The following is a 20,925-nucleotide window of genomic DNA, read 5'->3' as shown; positions in this document are numbered from 1 at the left end:
ATCTTATCTATGTCTATATTTATATTTTATTATGAATCCATCCTTAAACCCACAAATAATGGCTTTTGTTATTGTTATTTTTAGGTATTTATTGTCTAAACAAAACCAAAATAGACTTCTCTTTGCTGTTTCTATTTGTGTGTAAACAATATTTTACGTCCTCACCTGCCCCAAGTCTTTCAGAAGACCATTGGGGAGAGATTGTCATCAATTTAAGGGAAATTCTACCGTGTTATTTAGCCATGCTTGTAACTAGGCTTACGTGTGTGTGTGTGTGTGTGTGTGGGGGTGGGGGGGTGGGGGGGGGGGGGGGGGGGGGGGGGGGGGGGTGTGTGTGTGTGTATCCCTCAGGTTACTCTTTTTAAAGTATGCCTAACATTGTTCTCAGACTTGTTCCTAAACCAGTTTACAAGTCGCCATCGGCAAATACTTCCTAGAGTGAGAAGCTGGACAGACAGGTTTCTTCAGCGTTTGTCATCACTGACACTTTATTCATTTTTTAGAAACAAATTCTACATAGATGTAGTACAATCATGCACACAATCAAAAAAACACAAAAGCTAAACAAGGCAGATCCAGACACTCAGATTGGTGGCGAGGAGAAGCATTTCCAGGTCTACTCCGCTGGTGGCTCAAAGCCAGGCCTCTCCATGGCAGCTAGTGAGGGACCAGCAGGCAGCTGCACCGACTCAGCCTTCATGGAGCAGCGTGACTCCAGAGTATTCAGGACACACTTCGCAACGAGTTCACATTCAATACATTCAACAAAGCGTCAAGCCAACAATACACAGCATAGTTTCCAGCGGAAGCATGAGGCGATGCTTCATATCACGTTGGACTGTATGTATGTAGTGCGTCTGCATGGTTGTCTTTCCTCAATTCAACCTCGCCGTGGCTCCTTGCCTCTACACGTACGCCCGGCTGCTCGCCGCCTTGGAGTACGCCGCGTCGTATGGCCGGCGGTCCTCCCTTGGGCAGGAGCTGCAGAGGAGGGCCCCCCCCAGGAGCAGCAGCCCGGCGGCCCCCCAGCCGATGTACAGCGAGGCCCCCAGCTCCCTCTTCTGGGCCCCCACCAGGACGGGGTTGTAGAAGTTCTGGATGATGGTGTTGGCCGTCCAGCACACGGGCACCAGCACCAGCACCCCCGCCACCAGGAACACCACGCCTGCCGCGATGCTGATCCTGCTCTTGGCCCGCTCCTCACTCACAAAGTTGGTGCACTTGCCTCCGGCCACCGCCAGCAGGATGGCCACCACGCCCGCCACGATGGACACCACGGTCAGGGCCCTCGCCGCCTGCAGGTCCGAGCTCAGCGCCAGAAGAGAGTCGTACACCTTGCACTGCATCTGGCCCGTGCTCTGCACCACGCAGTTCATCCAGATGCCCTCCCAGGTGGTCTGCGCCGTGATGATGTTGCTGCCGATGAAGGCGCTCACCTTCCACATGGGCAGAGCGCACACCAAGATGGTGCCGATCCAGCCTACGATGGCCAGGGCCAAGCCCAGCAGCTGCCTCCCAGTAGAAACCATTGTGAGCACTGATGGAGGAACGCACCAGGAGGAGGAGGCGGCCGGAGCAGGTCAGGTGAGGGGACGGAATGAAGTCTGTGGAGGCTGTTTCCTCCTCCGCAGAGCTGGAGGTAACAATGAATGGCCGAGCTGGGTTTCTGGGCGTCACACTAAAAACAGAGGAGTGGATCAGCCCTCCCCCTCCTCATGGATACCCACAACTGGTTTTTCAAAGGAATCTCATCAGACGACATTAAAGTGAACAACAACACCAGGGAGGAAATGGTGTGATACAAAGTAAACTACGACCTGTTGCCTGTTGACACATTTATTTATTTTTTTGAAATTGATAGAACCATTTACAATTAACACACACACGTACAGTATACATTTTATATTTAAATGGGATAGAAATGACAGCAAATGGTGTAGCAGAGTTGTGCAATCTTTCTCTAGATTTGGTGTATTGAGTGTAATAAACAGCAGATGGTGACGGCTCCCCCTCTGAAATTAAAGATGCTTCCCATGTTTGGGGATTGACAGTGTGGGAATGGGGTGATAAATAGATAGATAGATCATTTATTGTCACCTTGGGAAGAATTTTTCTCAGTGAATGAGACAGAGACACATGACCGTTAACCACAACAACAAAATTAAAACAACCACTGCAAAGACCCCGAAATCTTATTGTTGAGTGGATGAGACCCGGTAATGGACAGAGTCTGAGTCCCACCAGGGGTTCAGGTTGAAGGAGAAAAGGATGGACGGAAGTTGTTCTATGAAGCATTCGTTTTGGATTCTTAAGTCGGCGTGTTGAAGTAAAATGCCCGGGGCGGCGGGGGCTCCAGAGGCGCCCGTTCGGACCGTTATCTTGGGAAGGAGGCGGCGCTGGGCCCCGGGCTCCAAGCTGGGTACCGGGAGCCGTCCCGGGTCTCCAGGGGCCGGTCGTACGGCCCGTTCTTGCGCCACGGCCGGCTGTCCTGGGAGGGGGGGGCGTAGCTGTACTCTACCGGGGGAGGCAGGTAGACCCGCTGGGGGGCGCTAGGCTTGTTCCCGCACACCATGCAGACCACGGCCCCGCCCAGCAGCAGCAGGACCCCCGAGGCCAGGCCGATGTAGATGGAGGTGCCCACGTCCCGCTTCAGGGAGGTCACAACCAGCGGGTCGTTTCTCACATAGGCCGTCAGCGCCGCCGACCAGATGACCGCCACCAGACACAGGACCCCCGCCACCAGACACAGAAGCCCCCCCAGCAGGGCGGCCTGGGACCAGGAGGACCAGGAGAAGCGGGCAGACAGACAGAGAGACAGTCAGACAGACAGATACTGTAGTGCAGACAGAGAGACAGACAGATACTGTAGTACAGACAGACAGACAGACAGACAGACAGATAGACAGATAGACAGTCAGATAGAGAGACAGATACTGCAGTGCAGACAGACAGGCCCTGACCTTGTTCTGGGAGGACTGCGTGCCGGACTGACTGGTGGTGTAGTAGTCGTCGGGTGGAGCGCTGCTGCAGTTGGCCACGCCCCCTCCCATGATGGCAATAATGAAGCCGATGAGGCCCAGGATGATGGACAGCAGCGTGAGGGCCCGCCCCGCCTGCAGGTCGGTGGTGTAGGTGATGCCCGACGGTTTTTTGCACTGCATCTGGCCCGTGGACTGGACCACACAGGCCAGCCACAGGCCGTCCCAGATCTGGAAGGTTTGAGACATGGATGATGAGGTGGTGTTGGAGCGGAGCGGAGCCACTCGTTGGTCCAGCATGAAGAATGTGCTCCGTGACAATATGACGCTGCCGACCGGTTACAAAGTAGCAAATACTTCTCCTACATCTACTGGGGCAGCGGTTGAACTGCACATCTGATTGGATAGCAGAGTTGCTATTTCAAATGTAATAGAAAATACATATGAAAAAACTGTTCATTTTTTTTTACTACGTACCGTTTGTGCTGATACAATATTTGGACCCACAAAAGATGATTCTCGCCACATTGGCAGTCCCGTCGCCAGACCCACTCCCAGGATCCCAACCAGTACCAGAGCCAGACCCCCTATCAGTCTGCCTTGTCCTTCCATCCCAACTAAATCCTCTTTTCCCTGGAAAGGTAAAGAATCGTGTGTTGTTTGGTTCGTAGAGACACGTGAAGTGAAGCTGCTTCTCCCCTCATAGCCGACTGCTCTGAAGAAGCCAAAATAAGCTGGCTGCGTGGATCATGTGTTTGTGCTCTATGTAAATATACATAGGGTGATTCCAGGCCCTTTCTTGATCTGGTTCTTCTGCTTATTATGTTTATTGAGACGGGCCGTGAACAAACCACAATGACACCATCCTATTTGGTTTTTCATTTTGCTAAATGGACAACCGTTCTTGAGTGCAGCAAAGCAGCAAAGTGGCATTGCATTGTTCTTGGTTTCTACGAAGGGAAGACTATCGGGACAAAGACACCAAATAAAATGAGAAAGTACATTCATTTATTTTCTTGTAAAAATAATAAAAAAATCATCAATAACATTCAATCATACATGTTCATTTCAAATGTTACAAACTGTTGAAAAAGAGTGACATGTCATTCAGTTCAGTTCATTCCGATTATCACGTCATGGAGCAAGGAGACAATTCAGAGCTTTAACAATGCGGTCACTTATCTAAGTTCCATTAAAGCAGGCAGACCGGTTGTGCCTATCTACCCCTGCTATGTATACACACTGAACCAAGCAGCCTGCGTGAGCCTAACAACCCCTGCTACGTATACACACTACACATGAACCATGTGGCTCTAGCTCCTCAGTATCTATAGGTGCTGCATAGCATTCCTCCACCAATCACGAGCAGCACTCCGGAGGCCCATCCCACGTAGATGGACGCCCCCAGCTCGCCCCGCCTCTCCTGCGTGGCAATGGGGTTAAAGAACCCTGTGATGATTGTGTAGGCCGACCAGCTGACAGGAATGAGGCAAAGGACCCCCGCCACGATGAACACGGCGCCTCCTGCGATGCCCACGCTGGTCTTGGTGCGGCCGTCGTCGCGGAGGAAGTTGGTGAAGCGGGCGCCCGCCACCGTGAGCCCGATGGCCGCTACGCTGACGGCGATGGAGACGCAGACCAGCGCCCGCGACACCTGCAGGTTCTGGGGCAGGGCCAGCACGGAATCGTAGGCCTTGCACTGGGACTGACCCGTGCTCTGGATCACACAGTTCATCCACAGGCCCTCCCAGAAGACCTGCGCCGTGATGATGTTGGCGCCCACGAACGCCGTCACCTTCCACATGGGCAGGCCGCAGATCAAGATGGTTCCCAAGAACCCGAGGAGGGCCAGGAGGAGGGCGACCACCTGGTTTCCCATGGTGGTAGCAGAGCTGCCGAGCTTCAGAGACCCGGTTACGAGGCCCGGTCAGTCACAAGTGGACCGTCAGAACCAGCATTCTTTCTCCCACTGGATCGAACAGGAAGCTGAACTAAGTCGGCTGTGTGTGTGTGTAAGCTCCGCTCAGTGTGGATGCAGGGCTCAGCTCACTTTAGTTACAAGGAAGACCAAAACAGGGGTGGGGACATTGCTAGTTTAAAGATCAGATTACCTGCTTGTCCTGATTCCTTTGATTTGAATGAGAGGGCGGGTGAGTCGTTGCCATGGAGACGATGTCTGAAAAGCCGCTTTGTTGCCCAGAAAGCAATGATTTAGCATTAACATTGAGAGTCCCTCCATTTCAGAACAAGGGTTGTCTCCTATAGAACATTATTCAACTGGTGAATCGCATTACAAGGATGCATGTGGCATTAGCCTTTCAGCAAGCCCCAAGGGCTCTAGACAAGTCTGTGGATCCAAGTTGGCCAGCAACAAACAATTAGCGCAGGAACAACCCATTTAAAGTGTGAATGTCAAATTTCACTGCTTCAGAACATTTCTTTTAAGGATTTCAAACAAAAGTAATCCCTAGCCTACTAAATAGTGCAATTGGTTAAACCTGGCCAACTACCATGATCTGTAACCCCTCTATTTGCAAACCCCAGTCTACGTCATACATTTCTATGTGGAAGAGACAGACAAGTCTCACATAAGGCAAAGGTTTTCTATCAATGCCAAGTCAGTGATGCAAAGTGGTAACATCTTCACTTGGACTGGTTTGCGTTTTTATACAAAAACACAACTTTAGTGAACTAGAAGGTCAGAGCGAGTAAGATTTGTTTGCAAATAAGTTGCAATTCAAACATGTCTGAGTAGAAAGCCCACCACATTTAAGCAAAGTTTAGAGACAAGAAGTTGTAAGATTTCATAAAATTTAATGAAACAATACTTATAAATATATTTAAAAATGTTTTTCAAACTAAGTTAAAAGATCCATGCAGCAGGACGCTAGCGTTTCAGACCCGAACAGGACGCCGGTGCGACAGGACACTGCCATCTCAGACCCAAATAGGAAGCTGTCCTCTCAGACGTAGGCCCCGCCGCTGTCGGCCGAGCGCGGCGCAGAGTACTTGGCTGAGTTGCCGTGCTCCTTGTGCTTCTTGCACTGGCAGCAGAGCAGAGCGCCGCCGATCAGAAGGAGCCCAGCAGAGCCCCAGCCGATGAAGAGGGGGCGCCCAGCTCCCGCTTCTGGCCGCTCATCAGGATGGGGTTGTAGAAGTTGCGGATGATCTCGTTGGCGGACCACGACACGGGGATGAGGCACAGGACGCCGGCCACGAGGAAAAAGACCCCTGCCACGATGGCCACCTTGATCTTGGCCGCCTCGTCTTCAATGCAGTTGGTGCACTGGCCCCCGGCGGTGGCCAGCAGGAGCCCCATGACGGCCACCAGGAGGGAGATGATCACTAGGGCTCGGGCCGCCTGGAGGTCTGCGGGCAGGTTCAGCATGGAGTTGTAGACCTTGCACTGCAGCTGGCCCGTGCTCTGCTGCACGCAGGTCATCCACAGGCCCTCCCAGTAGGTTTGGGCCGTCACGATGTTGCTGCCGATGAACGCAGACACCTTCCACATGGGGAGAGCACAGACGATGATGTCCCCAATGAAGCCCACCGCGGCAAGGAAGATGCCGAAGATCTGGAGACCTGCAGATACCATGATGTCAATCGATTTGGTTTTTAGAGAGCCAGTTAAAACTGCTGTTACTGCTTCACTGCCAAAACTTGCCTTGAAATAATTGTTTGCTCACCTGTGTATTTTTTACCCGTTGCTTTGGCTGTGAAGCTTCTGATTGGTTGTTGGATGATTGATTAATTGAATGCACCTGTTGTGCTCAACCAGCACCCATATGCCTTGCACTCGGAGGGACCTGTGCTCTGGATCATCAACTAAGTATAAATGTCAAATTTCCACTCAAATATTTATTTTTTAGGATGCCAAATGATAGTACTCCATGACCGCCTACAATAATGCAATGGTTAAAACTAGGCAACTATGTTTAATCCCTTATATGTGCAAACCCCAGTCTAACTTGTGCATTTCTACATGGAAGGGACAGACAAGTCTTGCTTGAGGCAAAGGTTCAAGTTTTCTACCAATGCCGAATCAGTGAGGAAAGTAACCCATTCACATGTATATATGGTGAGTTCAAGAGGCCTTGTACACAACACGCACAAGTTTAAAAGTGGGATATCTCCCAGCTTTCTTGCGGCATTCCACTGAGCCACACCCCCTTTTGGTTTTAATATCTTGGGATACTGAGAGTCCTCAAAGTTCAGTGAGGTTGACCATAGGAATCGGTAGGCAAAGATGGCTGCGCCCATAATGAGATCTACTTTTGTATATGCATTAGGTACCACGTTGGTCGTTTTAAAATCTCACAAACTTGATAACATTGCTGCTTGAATCCTGTCAATTCATGCATTGCACGGTCTTGCTGTGCGTGCAATACAATGTAAAGTTGTATTCGACGTGGTTTGCTAAAGAGGTTAATGTAGCTAACAATAACTTCTTCCCCGACTAGTCGTGTAGCGATGCCCACAAAGACAGGTACGCTACAAGCCAGGAAAATACATCACAAGAGCAACATGTTTGGGTGATGTACGATGCCTCTCAACACAAGTGCTCAGTGCAGCTTTAGTGTACTAGTGGGTCAGAGTAGATTTGTTTGCAAATAAGTTTGATCCCACAGGCATGTCTGAGGAAGAAGCCAAACGCATGCAACAATTTTAGAGACGAGATTAGGTACCATTTTCATAAAATTTAATGAAGCAATAAAATACTTTAAAACAATCATAATTAAAAAATGTCCGAGGTTTACCAAACTACTAATGCAACTTAAAAGATTCATGCAGCAGGACGCTGTAGTCTCAAACCCCAACAGGAAGCTGTCCCCTCAGACGTAGGCCCCGCCGCTGTCGGCCGAGCGCGGCGCAGAGTACTTGGCTGAGTAGCCGTGCTCCTTGTGCTTCTTGCACTGGCAGCAGAGCAGAGCGCCGCCGATCAGAAGGAGCCCAGCAGAGCCCCAGCCGATGAAGAGGGACGCGCCCAGCTCCCGCTTCTGGCCGCTCATCAGGATGGGGTTGTAGAAGTTGCGGATGATCTCGTTGGCGGACCACGACACGGGGATGAGGCACAGGACGCCGGCCACGAGGAAAAAGACCCCTGCCACGATGGCCACCTTGATCTTGGCCGCCTCGTCTTCAATGCAGTTGGTGCACTGGCCCCCGGCGGTGGCCAGCAGGAGCCCCATGACGGCCACCAGGAGGGAGATGATCACCAGGGCTCGGGCCGCCTGGAGGTCTGCGGGCAGGTTCAGCATGGAGTTGTAGACCTTGCACTGCAGCTGGCCCGTGCTCTGCTGCACGCAGGTCATCCACAGCCCCTCCCAGTAGGTTTGGGCCGTCACGATGTTGCTGCCGATAAACGCAGACACCTTCCACATGGGGAGAGCACAGACGATGATGTCCCCAATGAAGCCCACCGCGGCAAGGAAGATGCCGAAGATCTGGAGACCTGCAGATACCATGATGTCAATCGATTTGTTTTTTAGAGAGCCAGTTAAAACTGCTGTTACTGCTTTCACTGCCAAAACTTGCCTTGATTTAACAGTTGGCTCACCTGTGTATTTTAAACCCGTTGCTTTGGCTGGGATAGCTTCTGATTGGTTGTTGGATAATTGACTCATTGAAAAGCACTCTGGCATTCATAAGAATTTGATTAGAGCCACTCTGAACGTATGTATTTTCGTTGGTGAGGAATCGTTTTTGGATTATAAATCAACTCTTAATGTTTGTGGGGGATTGGGTTAGGATAACAGGATATTGGTTATGAAAAGGATATAGAAGCTATATCAGAGTTACATTCAAACACTTCAAATTTCACTCTCATATCCACTTCACATTCCCTCCCATGTTGATTGATAGACACGCCCTCTTCCCTGAGTACCCACTCAAGTAAGGAGGATCTGTTCCTATGGTGTGGTTCTACATCTGCAGCTGAGGCAGAAGCGGTCCTTTCTCATGCAGAACTTTGCTAAGTACCTACAAAGGTCTTGAGCTTCTTCTAGTTTGTCAGTCTTTTATGTTGTTATTTAGTTGTTACTTTTATCTACTGATTTAACTGATTTTGTCTTTGGGGTAAGTGATCATTAATTAATCTGATTATAATAATGCCTACTTACCTTTCAATATTTACTACTGTATTATCTTGTGAGCATGCTGTTAGCATTGTTTTGTTTAATCTAATCTTTTTACCTATAATCTTGTACTTGGTCATGAACTCATCTTCACCTTATGGTTCTCATGTTGGATTTCTTGGGCACAATTCAATGACTAGAAGTTGTTGACTTCAGTATCCATACATTGACCAAGATAAGTTGTATCTGAATAAATCATGTTTTGGATAAAGTGTTCATTGGAAGAGCCATTAAGGGCTCCTCCATAGTGAATGACCACACCACTGCACAATGGTCACTGAGCTTCACATGCCATATGTCGTGTTGTACCTCATCCACACTATTGACACCACTTCTACACAGTTTTCCCAGGACCAGCAGAAGATGAGATGGTGCTGATCAACCCACATGGCTTCTTCAGGGGGTTCAAACCCAGGGTCTCCGGTTCCCCATCAGCTTTAACCATCCACCATCTTTAATAGGGCTTTTTCCGCTACAGTTGGTCTTCACAGGTTATTTGTTAGTTTCATGAGTTAATTTGTCCTTACAATTTGTAGAAAAAACTTTTGATTGTCTTTTCATAGAAAGAAATTCTCAACTTCAAATGATTGTCTTTACAAGTGTAAGATTGTTTAAATGTTATTTTAAAAGCTGTTCTGTTGTGTTGCAGTGCTGAACATTATGGCTGCTGGGTTTAGATTTAATATAGTGCTGGGATTAGATCTAATATATTGCTGGGTTCAGATCTAATATTATATTGCTGGGTTTAGATCTTATATTATAGCGCTGGGTTTAGATGTTATATAATATTATAATGCTGGGTTTAGATGTTATATTATTAGATGTTATATATTAGCCTAGCGATTGTAATACTTGCACTTGGTTCTATGAACATCTTTACTGTACCGACAGCGATATATTGTTTCACTTCTTATGACAAATGTACTTATTGTAACAAATGCACTTATTGTAAGTCGCTTTGGATAAAAGCGTCTGCTAAATGCCCTAAATGTAAATGTAAAAAATAATGCTGTGTTTAGATGTTATATTATAGCGCTGGGTTTAGATGTTATATTATAGCGCTGGGGTTTAGATTTAATATAATATTATAGTGCTGGGTTAAGATGTTGTATTATATTATAGTGCTGGGTTCAGATGTATTATAGTGCTGGGTTTAGATGTCTATGGAAAGCACTGGAACATTTGAGACACAAATGGTTTGCATGTTGACGCTACTTGACATAGCTGCAGGTGATATTTCCAACTGGTTTAAAATGAAAAAATAAAGTTTCTCCACCTTGAAGTGTTTTATGTCTATCCCTGTTATTGACAAGTAAGCTGGATTCCCCAAAGAAATCACAGAAGAGATTCCTGATGGGTTAGAAATGAGCTTGGTGCGATCTATAATAGAAATTGGCTCAAACAGAGGCAGGTGCCATCAGCTTGAAATGGCTATTCTCTCTGCCCATTTCACCCACTGAGAGCTGATTGGTCGCTAGGCCATTCCTAACAACTGAAACTAAAATAATAGCTCTCAAATTGAACGCAACATTTTTTAAACTGATTTAAATGAGTCAGAATTGCACTGAAACCCACTGCAGATGGTTACTGGTCGCATCGTATGAAGAGTAAGACATGCCATGGTAGAGAGACACCAGTGGTCCTAATGACCTCAACGTGACATGACAACGTGAATGTCCTCATTAAATCAGCCTGTTGTCCCTTCCCAGGAGGTGGTGGTTGGAGGGGTAGAGGCACATGGGGGCGGAACCTGTCTGTAAACACTGGTAATTGTTGACCCATGTGATGTAACGGTGTTCTGAACCAACAAAGGCTTCTTTCATGCCTTCCTGGTAACCATGTCGGCAGGCTAGGCTCCACACGGTCTGTAGCCGTAGGGCTCTGAGGCTGGGGGGCTCTGAGGCTGGGGTGGCCCTGTAAATCTCCACTGGGGCTAAAGCCCACCCATGGGTGGCGGGGTCTCTGGGGTGGGGGGGGCTCTCCCATTATAAAGCCCCTCTCTCTCTCTGGGAGCCCCATCTCCTCGGCGTGGGTTGAGTTGGTCTCCAGTCCGCGGAGGATCCCGGCCAGCCATGGCGTCGATGGGGCTGCAGCTCGTGGGCGTGGGGCTGGCGGTGCTGGGGTGGCTGGGCACCGTCACCATCTGCCTGCTGCCCATGTGGAAGGTGTCGGCCTTCGTCGGCAACAACATCATCACGGCCCAGACCATCTGGGAGGGCCTGTGGATGAGCTGCGCGGTGCAGAGCACGGGCCAGATGCAGTGCAAGATCTACGACTCCCTGCTGGCGCTGCCCACCGACCTGCAGGCGGCGCGGGCCATGGTGGTCATCGCCATCCTGCTCTCGCTGCTGGCCGTCCTGCTGTCGGTGGTGGGGGGGGAGTGCACCACGTGCGTGGGCGACCCCGCCGCCAAGGCCAGGGTGGGCCTGGCGGCGGGGGTGCTGTTTGTGCTGAGCGGGGCCCTTTGCTTGGGCACGGTGTGTTGGCCCACCAACACCATCATCAAGGACTTCTACGACCCCGTGGTGTCCGACGCCCAGCGGAGGGAGCTGGGGGCCTGCCTGTACGTGGGCTGGGGGGCGTCCGGGCTGCTCCTGGTGGGGGGGGTACTGCTCTGCTGCCGCTGCCCCTGCGGGGGAGACCCCTACCACGGAGGGAGATACGCCCCGCCCAGGTCCACCGTCCCAGGGAAGGAATTTGTGTGAGCTCACACGTCTGGGGCTCAAGGTGACGGGCTACTGTGAAGTAACTTTCATTTTATTTTTTACTCGGAATAATGTTTTGATTTGTCGACGCACTTAAAACTTAATTACTGTGCAACCATTGTTTTTTTTATATTATGCACTGCAATGCTATATAATGTTATGGGCCTATGGACTTTTAAGCAGCAAACTAGTCCACTTGTTTCCGACTGCAGACCTGGCGAAAATGTTTCCTAACATCCTGCCTACTTCGTTATTATGTTTGCTGTAGTCTATGTGTAGATCTAACCTGACTTTTTATCAGATTAATGGACTTCTTTATGCTGGGTTTTCCACTTTGGGGAAAACCACTTATTGTTTTAATAATATATTCTACTCCGATTATTGTTTTAATAATATGTATGTATACGCAATCAAAAACTAAATGAGTATTGTTTGTCAAATGTCTAGATGTCTAGCCTAAGGGTTATCTGTTCTTTTCCCAATCAAAAATAAATATCCACGCTGTGATTATGTGCAGCAGTCGCTTGGCAATATTTCTCCCAGCATGCAGCAGAATAGTTGTGGCTCTAAGACCCAGAGTGTGCATGGAGCCCCTAACGTCCTGGGGGCCGGGGGACCCCAGCTGAACCAACAACACGTTAATGTGGGAGCGGGAACTAAGAAAACAAATAATCTTTCTACAAATTGTAATTCTTTAATGTTTCTTTAAAGGATAGAAGAATAAAACATTCAATAATTTAATAAATTTAAACCTCTTAAAAAGCAATGTGCTTACAAAATGAAGAACATTAAAGCCCTGTAGAGCCTCTGTTATCAGTGTTATATGTTATTAATACAGATCTTACACTAGTATATGTAATATTGTAATAAAGAGCTATCTATAGGAATCAAATCAAATATACACATGTCAAGCGCCTGTAGCTTGGATTGATTGTTAAGATACTTCAAACACATTGACAGACACTGATCAAGTCCTAGTCGTTTCTATCCTAGTATTCTCTCTCATTCCCACAGGACCCAACATGAGCCACATCCTGTCCTCACCGTGAGAGACTCACACATAGTCCCTGTTCGCAGAGGCCGACCTGGGGGGCGCGAACTTGGCCGCCGTGTAGGGCCGGTTCTCCTTCGGGGGGCAGTTGTTACACAGCAGCCCCCCTCCCAGCAGGAGCAGCCCTGCGGACCCCCAGCCCAGGTAGAGCGAGGCGCCCAGCTCCCGGCGCTGGGCGGCGTTCACCAGGGGGTTGTAGAAGTCCCGGATGATGGCGTGGGCCGACCAGGACACGGGGATGAGCACCAGGAAGGCGGAGATGAGGAAGATCACCCCCGAGACGATGCAGGCTTTGGCCTTGGCCGTCGGGTCCTCCATGCAGTTGGTGCACTTCCCCCCCATGATGGCGGTGAGCGCCCCGAACACGCCCACCACCACCGAGACGATCACCATGGCCCGCGCCGCCTGCAGGTCGGAGCTCAGCGCCAGCATGGAGTCGTAGATCTTGCACTGCATCTGGCCCGTGCTCTGCACCACGCAGGTCATCCACAGGCCCTCCCAGATGGTCTGGGCCGTGATGATGTTGGGGCCCACGAAGGCGGTGACCCTCCACATGGGCATGGCGCAGGTGGCGATGGTGCCCACCCAGCCCACGAAGGCCAGGAGCACCCCCATCAGCTGGAGGCCCTGGGACGCCATGGTAACCTGCCGGGGAGCCTGCTGCGTCTCAAAAAGAGGAAGAGGAGGAGGAGGAGCACGTCCACGACTTTGCTCGAGACTTTGAGGAGGGTTGTGAGTGAATGCCGGCCGTACGGCGGTTATGCAGGTGCAGGCGACGGGGATGGAGCCTCTGGTGTTCCACTCGGACTGCGTCTGAGGTCTGGGTCTGGCTGCGTAGGTGTGCTGGGAGGGAACCTTCCTGATCTCTTATAGGATGAACTTTCGGGGTGGAGTTTCTGTGCTCCCAAACAAAAGCGGAAAGCCGACACTGGAAGCCCCCAGCTTTGTGCGCTGCGCTCCTTCATTGTTCACACGTTTGGTTTCTTCAAGCACCGTTCACAGAGCCCAGGACAATGCATCAGTTCTCCCACCTGGGCTAATGCCGGCCAACACACACACACACACACCCACACACACACACACACACACACACACACACACACAGACACACATGCATAGACACACACACACACACACACACACACACACACACACACACACACACACACAGACACACTTGCATACACACACACACACACACACACACACACACACACACACACACACACACACATACACACACACACACACACTTACATACACACACACACAGACACGCAAAAACACACAAGTACATACACACACATACACTTGCATACACATACGCACATACACACACACACACAAAATCACACAACGCACACAAAAAGACACACAAACACACAAGCACATACACGCACACATACACACACACACACACTTACATACACACACACACAGACACGCAAAAACACACAAGCACATACACACACACACTTGCATACACATACGCACATACACACACACACAAAAACACACAACGCACACAAAAAGACACACAAACACACAAGCACATACACACACACATACACACACACACACTTGCATACACACACACGCAAATGCATTCATACACAGGCACACAAGCACCCAAACACACACACAAATGCATGCTTGCATGTTCACACACACACACACACACACACACACACACACACACACACACACACACACACACACAAACACACACACACACCTCACACACACACACACACACAAACACATACACACACACACACACACACACACACACACACACACACACCTCACACACACACACACACAAACACATACACACACACACACACACACACGCATGCACACACATGCACACAGACACAATAACCCTTATTACTGAGGTTCTCTGCAATATGTTGCATTGTATATATGAGTAAATCTTTGTAACAAAGAAACTCTTCACCTAACAGCATTTTGTCCCCAACCTGTTCCATACAAGACAAGGTTATCTTCTACAAGAACCGGAGTTCAATGCTTGACAAGGTGCCACCCGTTGATAGAGAGCTTTTCCCGCACATATTTATGTTATCAAAATGAACAGCAGAGGGCACTGTGCTGTATAATGTATTTTGTTGTTATTCATTCCATAAAAGGTGTTGCACCTGTCTATTCAGCAGGTGTAATTCACAGGTGCAATGGTTGACGTTGTCAGTATGGAAACTTTAAGAAAAATCAAGCTTCATCAATTACATTTTCAGGAGAGATGTGTTGTTGTTTTATTTAGTTAAACGTGAATAACATTTGTATTAATAGAACAGCAACCAACAACAACAATCATAATACCTTGCTGTAATTTAACCCAAATTGATAGATGAAAAGAAAACATTTTCAAAGATTCTTCAATTAAAGTTTGAACAAAGACTGGTTTTCAACTAGCCACTTAGTCTTTGTTCTGCCACGCCTAGAACTGATCCACAGGAAAATGAAAGAAAAGAAAATGGATGCTTGCGTGAAGGCATACTGAGGCTTCTTTCAAAATGGTGGCTTCCTCCATGTGAAAATTATTTAATGTGATCATGGCAAAAAACATCATGATGTGATTTGTGATTAAATCAAAAACAATTCAACAAGAAAGTCTGCATTATACAAATGTAAACCAATCTTTAGGTTGCACAGCGAAAAAGCATTTAAAAATAAATGACTTAATCATAAACACAAGACAAGAGCATTATATTTGTAAACAAAATATTTATTCTGATGCAGTGTTTCAGAAAAGAAATAAACAGTCATAGTCCAGGTCCAAACAAACTGGTTTGGCAGACAAAATGCACTTGTTGGGTGTGGTTTGGTCTGAACACCAAGCCCTGCATTCAACCTCCATACCCCTGCTTTAATATTTAAACAGCACCCTTAACCATGTAGAAAAACCACTTTAATATGCTGGCCCCTGGTCAGACAGTCTTTAATATGCTTGCCCCCTCTCAGACATAGTCTTTAAATGCTGGCCCCCTCTCAGAAACAGTCTTCATCTTCATCATATGCCTTCCTCCTCTCTCCCACCACCCCTCTCAGACATAGTCCTTACTGAGTTTCCCCGACGGTGCCTCAGAGCTGGCGGCCTTGTATCTGGCCTCGTACGGGCTGTTATCCTTAGGACAGTTGGCGCAGAGCAGCGCTCCTCCGATCAGCAGCAGCCCGGCGGCCCCCCAGCCGATGTAGAGTGAGGCCCCCAGCTCCCTCTTCTGGGCCCCCACCAGGACGGGGTTGTAGAAGTTCTGGATGATGGTGTTGGCCGTCCAGCACACGGGCACCAGCACCAGCACCCCCGCCACCAGGAACATGACGCCGGCTGCGATGCCCACCTTGGCCTTGGAGGAATGGTCCTCTATACAGTTGGTGCACTTGCCTCCGGCCACCGCCAGCAGGATGGCCACCACGCCCACCACGATGGACAGGATGGTCAGGGCCCTCGCCGCCTGCAGGTCCGAGCTCAGCGCCAGAAGAGAGTCGTACACCTTGCACTGCATCTGGCCCGTGCTCTGCACCACGCAGTTCATCCAGATGCCCTCCCAGGTGGTCTGCGCCGTGATGATGTTGCTGCCGATGAAGGCGCTCACCTTCCACATGGGCAGAGCGCACACCACGATGGTGCCGATCCAGCCCAGGACGGCCAGCACCGCGCCCAGCATCTGCAGCCCGGCGGAAACCATGTCGGATCAGGGGTGGATAGTTTGAAGTCCTTCTGGATCGGCAAGGGAAGCTGGTAAAGTGTTGATAGACGGCTACGGTGCTGTTCCCTGTTGATCTTGCTGCTGTTGTCTCTCTGATGTAAAGCCCCCTGTGTTTTTTGTCCCTTGTACCGCGGTGGAGAGAGCGAGAGAGAGAGCTTGTCAACCAGTCCAATGCGAGATAAGGAGCCGAGGGCTGGTTCATATGATGTCCTTTGTCACAGGGGGAGGTCCACGGAGGGGAGCAGCTCATCAGCCGCCCGACCGGCTCAACAGGTTCACGCTCCCCATCCCACACACAGGAGCCCGATATACACCCACACACAACATTCCCTCCTGCCATGACATCAGCTGGCCACACACTTTCTGGTTTGACCAAAACACCCCAGAGTTTAAGACACAGCATCATGTTTGTGTCTTGCACGCCAGGGTTTGGTCAATCCCTGGAGTTTAAGACACAACTTCAAGTACACAACTTGATCAATTATACAATGCAATTAAACAATTGGATGGCTATCAAATCGGCTTTCAGTATTTGTTGTGGAACCCTTCACTCCTGGGATGGACTCCAAAGCAAATAGCCTGAGGGCCGGCGGACTGCAGCCCCGCCCACAGAGAGTCACCTACAACCTCTCTGACATCACAACATGTCCCTTTGAACTAGAATCTTGTGTTACCACACACACACACAAGCACACACACACACACACACGACTCGTAAACAATGATTTCTACATTGTTAGAAGTTGAATCATACCCTGAAACCTGAGACATAACAAGTATCTGACTGGTAGGTTTCTCTTCCGTGCCACCAACACTACTGGGCCCTGAAAGCTATTTATTTATTATTACATGATCTTACGTCAGAACCATATCTTATCTTTCCATCTGTTTTCACACTACCGTTTGTGTGTGTTTAAGGTTGGAACATCATACATGTCTCAACTTTACCTTCAGAATTACACCTGTCTGAAGAGTTGACCAGAATACAACCATGAGATGTCCTCTGGATCCGTTGTCTTGCGGGTGCATTTTATTCCTGAGAAACTGGTTCAAATATAAGTCCATAGCTGCAGTAGTAGAGTTACGTAGAGCATGCCAGACACTAGTCCCACCCTGGGGGCTGTGGGGGGGGGGGTTGGGACACATCGGTTGCCATGGTTGTGTCTGATTGGCAAACATTTGTGCCAAGTGAATTGTCATTGGTCAACTGTTGAGCTAAATTTAGCAGATCAGTATAACAAGCCTTGGACCAATTAGCTGCCAGGGACTTCTCTTGACACACATTTCGACCAATGACATTGGATGAAATCCATGCCAAGAGCATTGGCAAATATTTGGGCCAATCAGACCCCGCTATTGGTGAGCGTGTAAAGATTCCATGCTGTTGAAACTGTGTAGAATGCTAATTATTATGAAAAGAGCTTCCTTTAAAACCGTCTGACTCCCAGATCGTGGCTGGGCCTTGCTGTGGTCATTATCCACCTGCAAAATCAACACAATGCAATCAGCATCCACCAAATAAGGTTGTGTTTCCTGTTTGTTATATTTATGTCTGTTTATCTGTGTGACCACATGTCTACATTGATTAGTGATTCATTAACTTATCAAAGTTATACTTAGATAAACTATGTCGCCCAACAGAACCGTATCACACGGCTGAAGTTGTTCTTAAGTTATCTATTAATTGTAGATAATACAAGATTGCAAAATTAGGAAAATCAACAATCTACATAAACTATGGCTACCAGGTACCCACAGGTGAGACACAGGTGAGACACATACACACAGGTGAGACAGGTACACACAGGTGAGACAGATGCAAACAATCATCTCAGCACTTTGTATTTCATTTATTATGCCGACTGCTCTGATGACCAACTAAGATTGTCACCAGTACCAGTTAAATCAACTGATTTGCTTTCTAACGCTTTCTCCCAGTCTCATGAGGTAAACTTGTTGAGTGTGTCTATGAAGGCTGGTTAAAGCAGCCTCACCTGCACAAGTCAGACTGGTAGACTCTGGGGCTGGTGAGGCTGCTCACGTGTGTACATTGAGGAATCAATGGGCTGGTTAGACCAGTGATCACCACACACTCGTGACCAGTGATCACCACACACTCATGACCAGCGATCACCACACACTCGTGACCAGTGATCACCACACACTCATGACCAGCGATCACCACACGCTCATGACCAGCGATCACCACACACTCATGACCAGTGATCACCACACGCTCATGACCAGCGATCACCACACACTCATGACCAGTGATCACCACACGCTCATGACCAGCGATCACCACACACTCATTCTGCCATGCATTCTGCATGGAGTGTCATGTGTGTCCCATGATCATTGTTTTCAAACTCTACAATAAACCGGTTTCCAACCCCACCACCCTGCGTCCTGGTCTGGAGGAGCCAAATGAGCCGCCCAGGCTGCGTGTGGCAGGGTCATTGCTTCACATACATTCTAGAATGATGAGCTTAACTTATTGTAACTTTAAAGTCATAAAGAACAAAGGATGAACCACGCCACTGAATATTCTAGAAACTGATGACGATTAAGAAGCAGATATGATGTGTTCCTGGAGCTGCTGAGTGGCAGAATGAAGACATCTTGTTGGTGATCAGCCATGTCCCAGGGGACTGATGGCGGCTCCTCCCCTCGTCCCCCAGGGCTGACGGAGGCTCCTCCCCTCGTCCCCCAGGGCTGACGGAGGCTCCTCCCCTCGTCCCCCAGGGCTGACGGAGGCTCCTCCCCTCATCCCCCAGGGCTGACGGAGGCTTCTCCCCTCGTCCCCCAGGGCTCACGGAAGCTCCTCCCCTGTACCCCAGGGCTGACGGAGGCTCCTCCCCTGTTCCCCAGGGCTGATGGATAGCATGTTGAATGTGCCAGCAGATGACCCAGGACCGGGCTTTGGGAACAGGGCTGGAGCATGAACATCATCACCTTACTTTTAGTCCTACTCCCAAATACTCTTTTAATCATGTTATTTTATGGCTGTGTATTTCTATTCACATGTGTGTATGTGTGTGTGTGTGTGTGTGTGTGTGTGTGTGTGTGTGTGTGTGTGTGTGTGTGTGTGTGTGTTTGTGTTTGTACATGTGTGTGCATATACGTGTGTGTGTGGATGTGTTTGTGTGTGTTTTTCTTCATACGTACATACCATGAAGTTTTGATTCTCATTGTTCACAAAGTGGTGGAGTGTGACATTGCCAGTTCATTGCTTATGCATGGCGTGATTGCATCAGTATGCTCCTCACAAAGCACTGCCAGCACTCTGCCCTATCAGCACTTGGTTCTCCTCGGTTCCCACGGAGAGAGAAGCTCTGAAACGGGCTCTTCACCCTGTGATCAACAGCCTTTTCACTGCAGCCTTTTCAAGTGTCTATAAATCTCCTCAAAAGACCACAGACTAGGAAGGCCTCCCAGTCCCAGAGTGCTCCCTGCCCTGCTGGTCATACTGGGGACTGCTGTTCATACTGGTATGAGATGAACTGGGGGACTGCTGTTCATACGGGTATGAGATGAACTGGGGGACTGCTGGCCATACTGGTATGATATGACCTGGGGGACTGCTAGTCATACTGGTATGAGATGAAATGGGGGACTGCTGGTCATACTGGTATGATATGAATGATGGGAGTGGATATAAACCACTCAATCAAGGGGAGGAGTTAGTTTACGGTGAGTTGTGTGACGTCAGTGGGTTCCTAGAAACATTGAGAGGGATATTAATATGTGTGTGTGAAAAAGACAACCTGAAATTCTGGTTCAGGAGATGTTGCTGGGATCCATGATGGACCGGTTGAGGTAGTCCGCAAAACATTCAACACAAACCAGTGTAACAAAAGTCTTTGTAGAACAACAGAATGATTTATTATCAGTAACACAGTAACTCTTCTCCCCTCTTAGGAACTAGAGGGAATGTAGACTATTTTCAGTTTTAGTATATATGTGTGTGTGTGTGTGTGTGTGTGTGTGTTTTACAGGAAGAAGCATCATTAATGAGAACGGTGGCTCACCGGTTCCTAAGCATGCAGAACAAACACATTGAATGCGTTCCAGTTGGCAAAGGAATTGTATTTCTCTCCTCTTATCGCATGCATACAAAAAAATATTTATAGGGCTTGTTTATAATAAAAAGATGGTAACATTCAAATGCATTTGGAATACACATCCATAGTCTTTATTAATTAATGCAATATTTTATTATTAATCCAATTCAATTATATATTCTTCGGTCAAGTGATATTTAGGCTAAGCTTAATCTGAAAAATGTAATCATATGCTTTTTTTTAGCAACTCCAAACCAAAACTAAT

General features: G+C 48.6%; 8 protein-coding genes across 8 annotated transcripts; 1 reads left to right on the top strand and 7 right to left on the bottom strand.

The window, feature by feature from the left end:
- Window positions 1–459: 459 nt before the first annotated feature.
- Window positions 460–1,659, bottom strand: LOC307077432 (claudin-4-like). Its single transcript, XM_079738856.1, has one exon. The coding sequence runs from the start codon at window positions 1,527–1,529 to the stop codon at window positions 906–908; it is 624 nt and encodes a 207-aa protein (XP_079594982.1). The 5' UTR covers window positions 1,530–1,659; the 3' UTR covers window positions 460–905.
- Window positions 1,660–1,796: 137 nt separating this feature from the next.
- LOC307077430 (claudin-4-like) lies at window positions 1,797–3,683 on the bottom strand. Its single transcript, XM_079738854.1, has 3 exons — window positions 3,456–3,683; window positions 2,961–3,209; window positions 1,797–2,770 (listed from the first exon to the last, which is right to left on the bottom strand). The coding sequence occupies exons 1-3, from the start codon at window positions 3,588–3,590 to the stop codon at window positions 2,375–2,377; spliced, it is 780 nt and encodes a 259-aa protein (XP_079594980.1). The 5' UTR covers window positions 3,591–3,683; the 3' UTR covers window positions 1,797–2,374.
- A 281-nt stretch (window positions 3,684–3,964) lies between these two features.
- LOC307077433 (claudin-like protein ZF-A89) lies at window positions 3,965–5,017 on the bottom strand. Its single transcript, XM_079738857.1, has one exon. It carries the CDS (start codon window positions 4,855–4,857, stop codon window positions 4,300–4,302), a length of 558 nt encoding a protein of 185 aa, XP_079594983.1. The 5' UTR covers window positions 4,858–5,017; the 3' UTR covers window positions 3,965–4,299.
- A 924-nt stretch (window positions 5,018–5,941) lies between these two features.
- LOC307077431 (claudin-like protein ZF-A89) lies at window positions 5,942–6,573 on the bottom strand (the record flags this gene model as incomplete). The annotated part of the gene is given in 2 exon segments (XM_079738855.1): window positions 5,942–6,087; window positions 6,090–6,573. Coding segments are annotated over 2 exon segments (630 nt in total).
- A 1,237-nt stretch (window positions 6,574–7,810) lies between these two features.
- Window positions 7,811–8,443, bottom strand: LOC307076999 (claudin-like protein ZF-A89; the record flags this gene model as incomplete). The annotated part of the gene is made up of 1 exon (XM_079738235.1): window positions 7,811–8,443. One exon carries the CDS (start codon window positions 8,441–8,443, stop codon window positions 7,811–7,813), a length of 633 nt encoding a protein of 210 aa, XP_079594361.1.
- A 2,741-nt stretch (window positions 8,444–11,184) lies between these two features.
- On the top strand, window positions 11,185–11,817 carry LOC307077000 (claudin-4-like; the record flags this gene model as incomplete). Its single annotated transcript, XM_079738236.1, has 1 exon — window positions 11,185–11,817. The coding sequence occupies one exon, from the start codon at window positions 11,185–11,187 to the stop codon at window positions 11,815–11,817; it is 633 nt and encodes a 210-aa protein (XP_079594362.1).
- Window positions 11,818–12,871: 1,054 nt separating this feature from the next.
- Window positions 12,872–13,507, bottom strand: LOC307076998 (claudin-4-like; the record flags this gene model as incomplete). Its single annotated transcript, XM_079738234.1, has 1 exon — window positions 12,872–13,507. The coding sequence occupies one exon, from the start codon at window positions 13,505–13,507 to the stop codon at window positions 12,872–12,874; it is 636 nt and encodes a 211-aa protein (XP_079594360.1).
- Window positions 13,508–15,593: 2,086 nt separating this feature from the next.
- LOC307076997 (claudin-4-like) lies at window positions 15,594–16,787 on the bottom strand. The gene has a single exon (XM_079738233.1). It carries the CDS (start codon window positions 16,573–16,575, stop codon window positions 15,934–15,936), a length of 642 nt encoding a protein of 213 aa, XP_079594359.1. The 5' UTR covers window positions 16,576–16,787; the 3' UTR covers window positions 15,594–15,933.
- Window positions 16,788–20,925: the final 4,138 nt, after the last annotated feature.

The sequence above is a fragment of the Pollachius pollachius genome, assembly GCF_949987615.1.
Source record: "Pollachius pollachius genome assembly, chromosome: 6".
NCBI lineage: Eukaryota > Metazoa > Chordata > Actinopteri > Gadiformes > Gadidae > Pollachius > Pollachius pollachius.
Note: the sequence above shows the minus strand (reverse complement) of the source record. Positions and strands in the feature narration are given on the sequence as shown.